At 42.6% G+C, this 2,500-nt stretch overlaps 1 protein-coding gene across 5 annotated transcripts in view; it reads right to left on the bottom strand.

The window, feature by feature from the left end:
- Window positions 1-2,500, bottom strand: part of LOC143027629 (dual 3',5'-cyclic-AMP and -GMP phosphodiesterase 11A-like) — a 184,854-nt gene that overhangs the window by 21,944 nt on the left and 160,410 nt on the right. For all 5 annotated transcript variants that reach the window (XM_076189012.1, XM_076189013.1, XM_076189014.1 and 2 more), the window contains exon 11: window positions 2,363-2,455. In XM_076189012.1, coding sequence (XP_076045127.1) covers window positions 2,363-2,455 — 93 coding nt within the window. The remainder of the gene's footprint in view (window positions 1-2,362; window positions 2,456-2,500) is intronic.

Raw genomic sequence — 2,500 nt, 5'->3', positions numbered from 1 at the left:
TACTCCTCCTCCTCTATCCACTTATCCTCCTCACTCCTCCTCTGCCCTCTCTCCTCCTTGTCCATTCCTCCTTTTCTCTTCTTCTTTCTCCCTTCCTCCTACTTTCCATTCACACTTCTTTTCCTCCTCCTTCTCTTCCTCTCTCTCATGCCTCTTATTTTACCTCATCTTTATACTCTTTACTCTCTTTCTCTTCTTTCTCACTCTCTACTCTTTCCTCCTCTCACCTCCTTCCTCTTCTTTTTACTCCCTCCCTCCTACTTTCCATTCACACTTCTTTTCCTCCTTACTTCCTCTCTCTCATGGCTCTTACTTTACCCCATCTTTATACTCTTTACTCTCTTTCTCTTCTTTCTCACTCTCTACTCTTTCCTCCTCTCACCTCCTTCCTCTTCCTCCACTTAGCAGATTTTTTTTCTTTTTAATAATCTCTTCAGCAACAAATGGCACCTAACATTTTATTCTAAATGGTTCTAGGTTCTTTCGGTCTGTTGCATGCTACACTTTCATTAATGAATAAAATTCATAAAATTTTAACTACCCATTCACTCTCTGCCTCTTCTCTCTCTTCTCTCTTCTCCTTCGTTTATCCCTTTTTCCTCTCTCTCCCTCTCCCGCCTTTACATATTATCATACTCTTTTCCTTCTCTTCCTTCTTCCTTCCCTCTTCTCTCTTCTCCTCTTTTCCTTCTTCATCTCTTCTCTATTTATCTGTTCCTCTCTCCCATTTAATTTTTTATTCTTTTTTCTTTTTTCATTTCTTGACATTTCCTCCTTTCTCCTCCTAATCCTCCTCCTCCTTCCTCCTCCTAATCCTCCTCTTCCTCTATTTCCAACTTCTCCCCTCTTCCTCTTTCTTCTCCTTCTCTTCTTTCCTCTTACCAGAGAGTTTAAAATAAAGATAAAGAAAATCAACCCTCCTTGTTTTCCTCCTCCTCCTCCACAATCCTTCCTCTTCCTTCTCCTCCTCCTCCTCCTCCTCCTCCTCTTCCTCTTCCTCTTCCTTTAGCTTTTCCCACACCTCTTACTTCAACTCCTCTCCTTCTTCTTGTCTTTAACCTTCCTAGGTGATTAAGAATAAAGATAAAGAAAATCAACCTTCCTTGTTTTCCTCCTGCTCTTCCTCCCCATCCTTCCTCTTCCTTCTCCTCCTCCCCCATCCTTCCTTTTCCTACTCCTCCCCATTCCTCCTCCTCCTCTTCTTCCTCTTCCTTTAACTCCTGTCACACCTCTTCCTTCAACTCCTCCTCTCCTTCTTCTTCTCGTTTTTAACCTTCCTAGATGATTTGGAATAAAGATAAAGAAAAGCAATAAGCATCGTTTTCCTCCTCCTCCTCTCCATCATTCCTCTTCTTCCTCCCCCTCCTCCTCCTCCTACTCCTCTTCCTTTAGTTCCTCTTACACCTCTTTCTTCAACTCCTCCTCCTCTCCTTTTCTTCTTGTCTTTAACCCTCCTATGTGATTAAGAATAAAGATAAAAAAAACTCCTTGTTTTCTCCCTCCTCTTCCTCCCCTATCCTTCCTCTTCCTTCTCCTCCTCTCCAATCCTTCCTCTTCCTCCTCCTCCTCCTGCTCCTCCTCCTCCTCTCTTTCCTCTCCTTCTGGTCTACCTTCCTAGTTGATTAAGAATAAAGATAAAGAAAAGCAATCAACATTGTGGCGTTTAATTCTTTTCCGCTGGGAAGTGAATAACTCCATAATGAAATTAACGTGCTTATTCGAGCAATACCACTTGCCCCAAGATTAGACTTACATTAGACAAATTATCTCGATTAAGATCTTTCGGGCAAACAAAGAGCATTTAGGATACGTTACCTTGCACGTAAATGAAAACAACATCAACAACAAAAACAACAATAATAATAACAACAACAATAACAATAACAACAACAAGAAAAAACAGCAACAATAACAATAACAACAGCAACAACAACAAAAGCAACGACAACAAAAATATCAACAACAACATCAACAACAACAACAACGACAACAACGACAACAATAACACAATAACGAGAAAGCTCTTAGTTCCTGGTAACTGTCACTTGCCTTATCAGTTCCTTTCACACGTATCGACTTTTCGTCGTGCGTCGTCCACGACACGACGCCGTGCGCTCAAACAACCATGGGTATCTTTGAACGCATTCACATGTGATCGTGGTCATGACGTGTGAAACCGCCCATAAACGCCCATGATTATCTGAGAGCACAACGTCGTGCCGTGGACAACGCACGGCGAAAAGTCGATACGTGTGAAAAGAGCCTTACGACAAAGAAGCGCATTCCGGCCGCAGGTAAACTCATTCTGACGATCTTGGCTCACGTGGCCATTGGCGCCGCGGAGACTATATGGTTAACTCACCTCAATGGCAACTTTCTGCCGAGCGTTGGCCTTTTCCAGCTCCTGGTACATCATTGTGTTGTTGATGCCAAGTCCACAGAATATCGTAAAGGCCTGTGCAGGAAGGAGAGGCAAGGTATCATGCAAAGTTATATGTAT

This window comes from Oratosquilla oratoria, chromosome 8, assembly GCF_046742065.1.
Source record: "Oratosquilla oratoria isolate Oo_2021 chromosome 8, ASM4674206v1, whole genome shotgun sequence".
Taxonomy (NCBI): domain Eukaryota; kingdom Metazoa; phylum Arthropoda; class Malacostraca; order Stomatopoda; family Squillidae; genus Oratosquilla; species Oratosquilla oratoria.
Note: the sequence above shows the minus strand (reverse complement) of the source record. Positions and strands in the feature narration are given on the sequence as shown.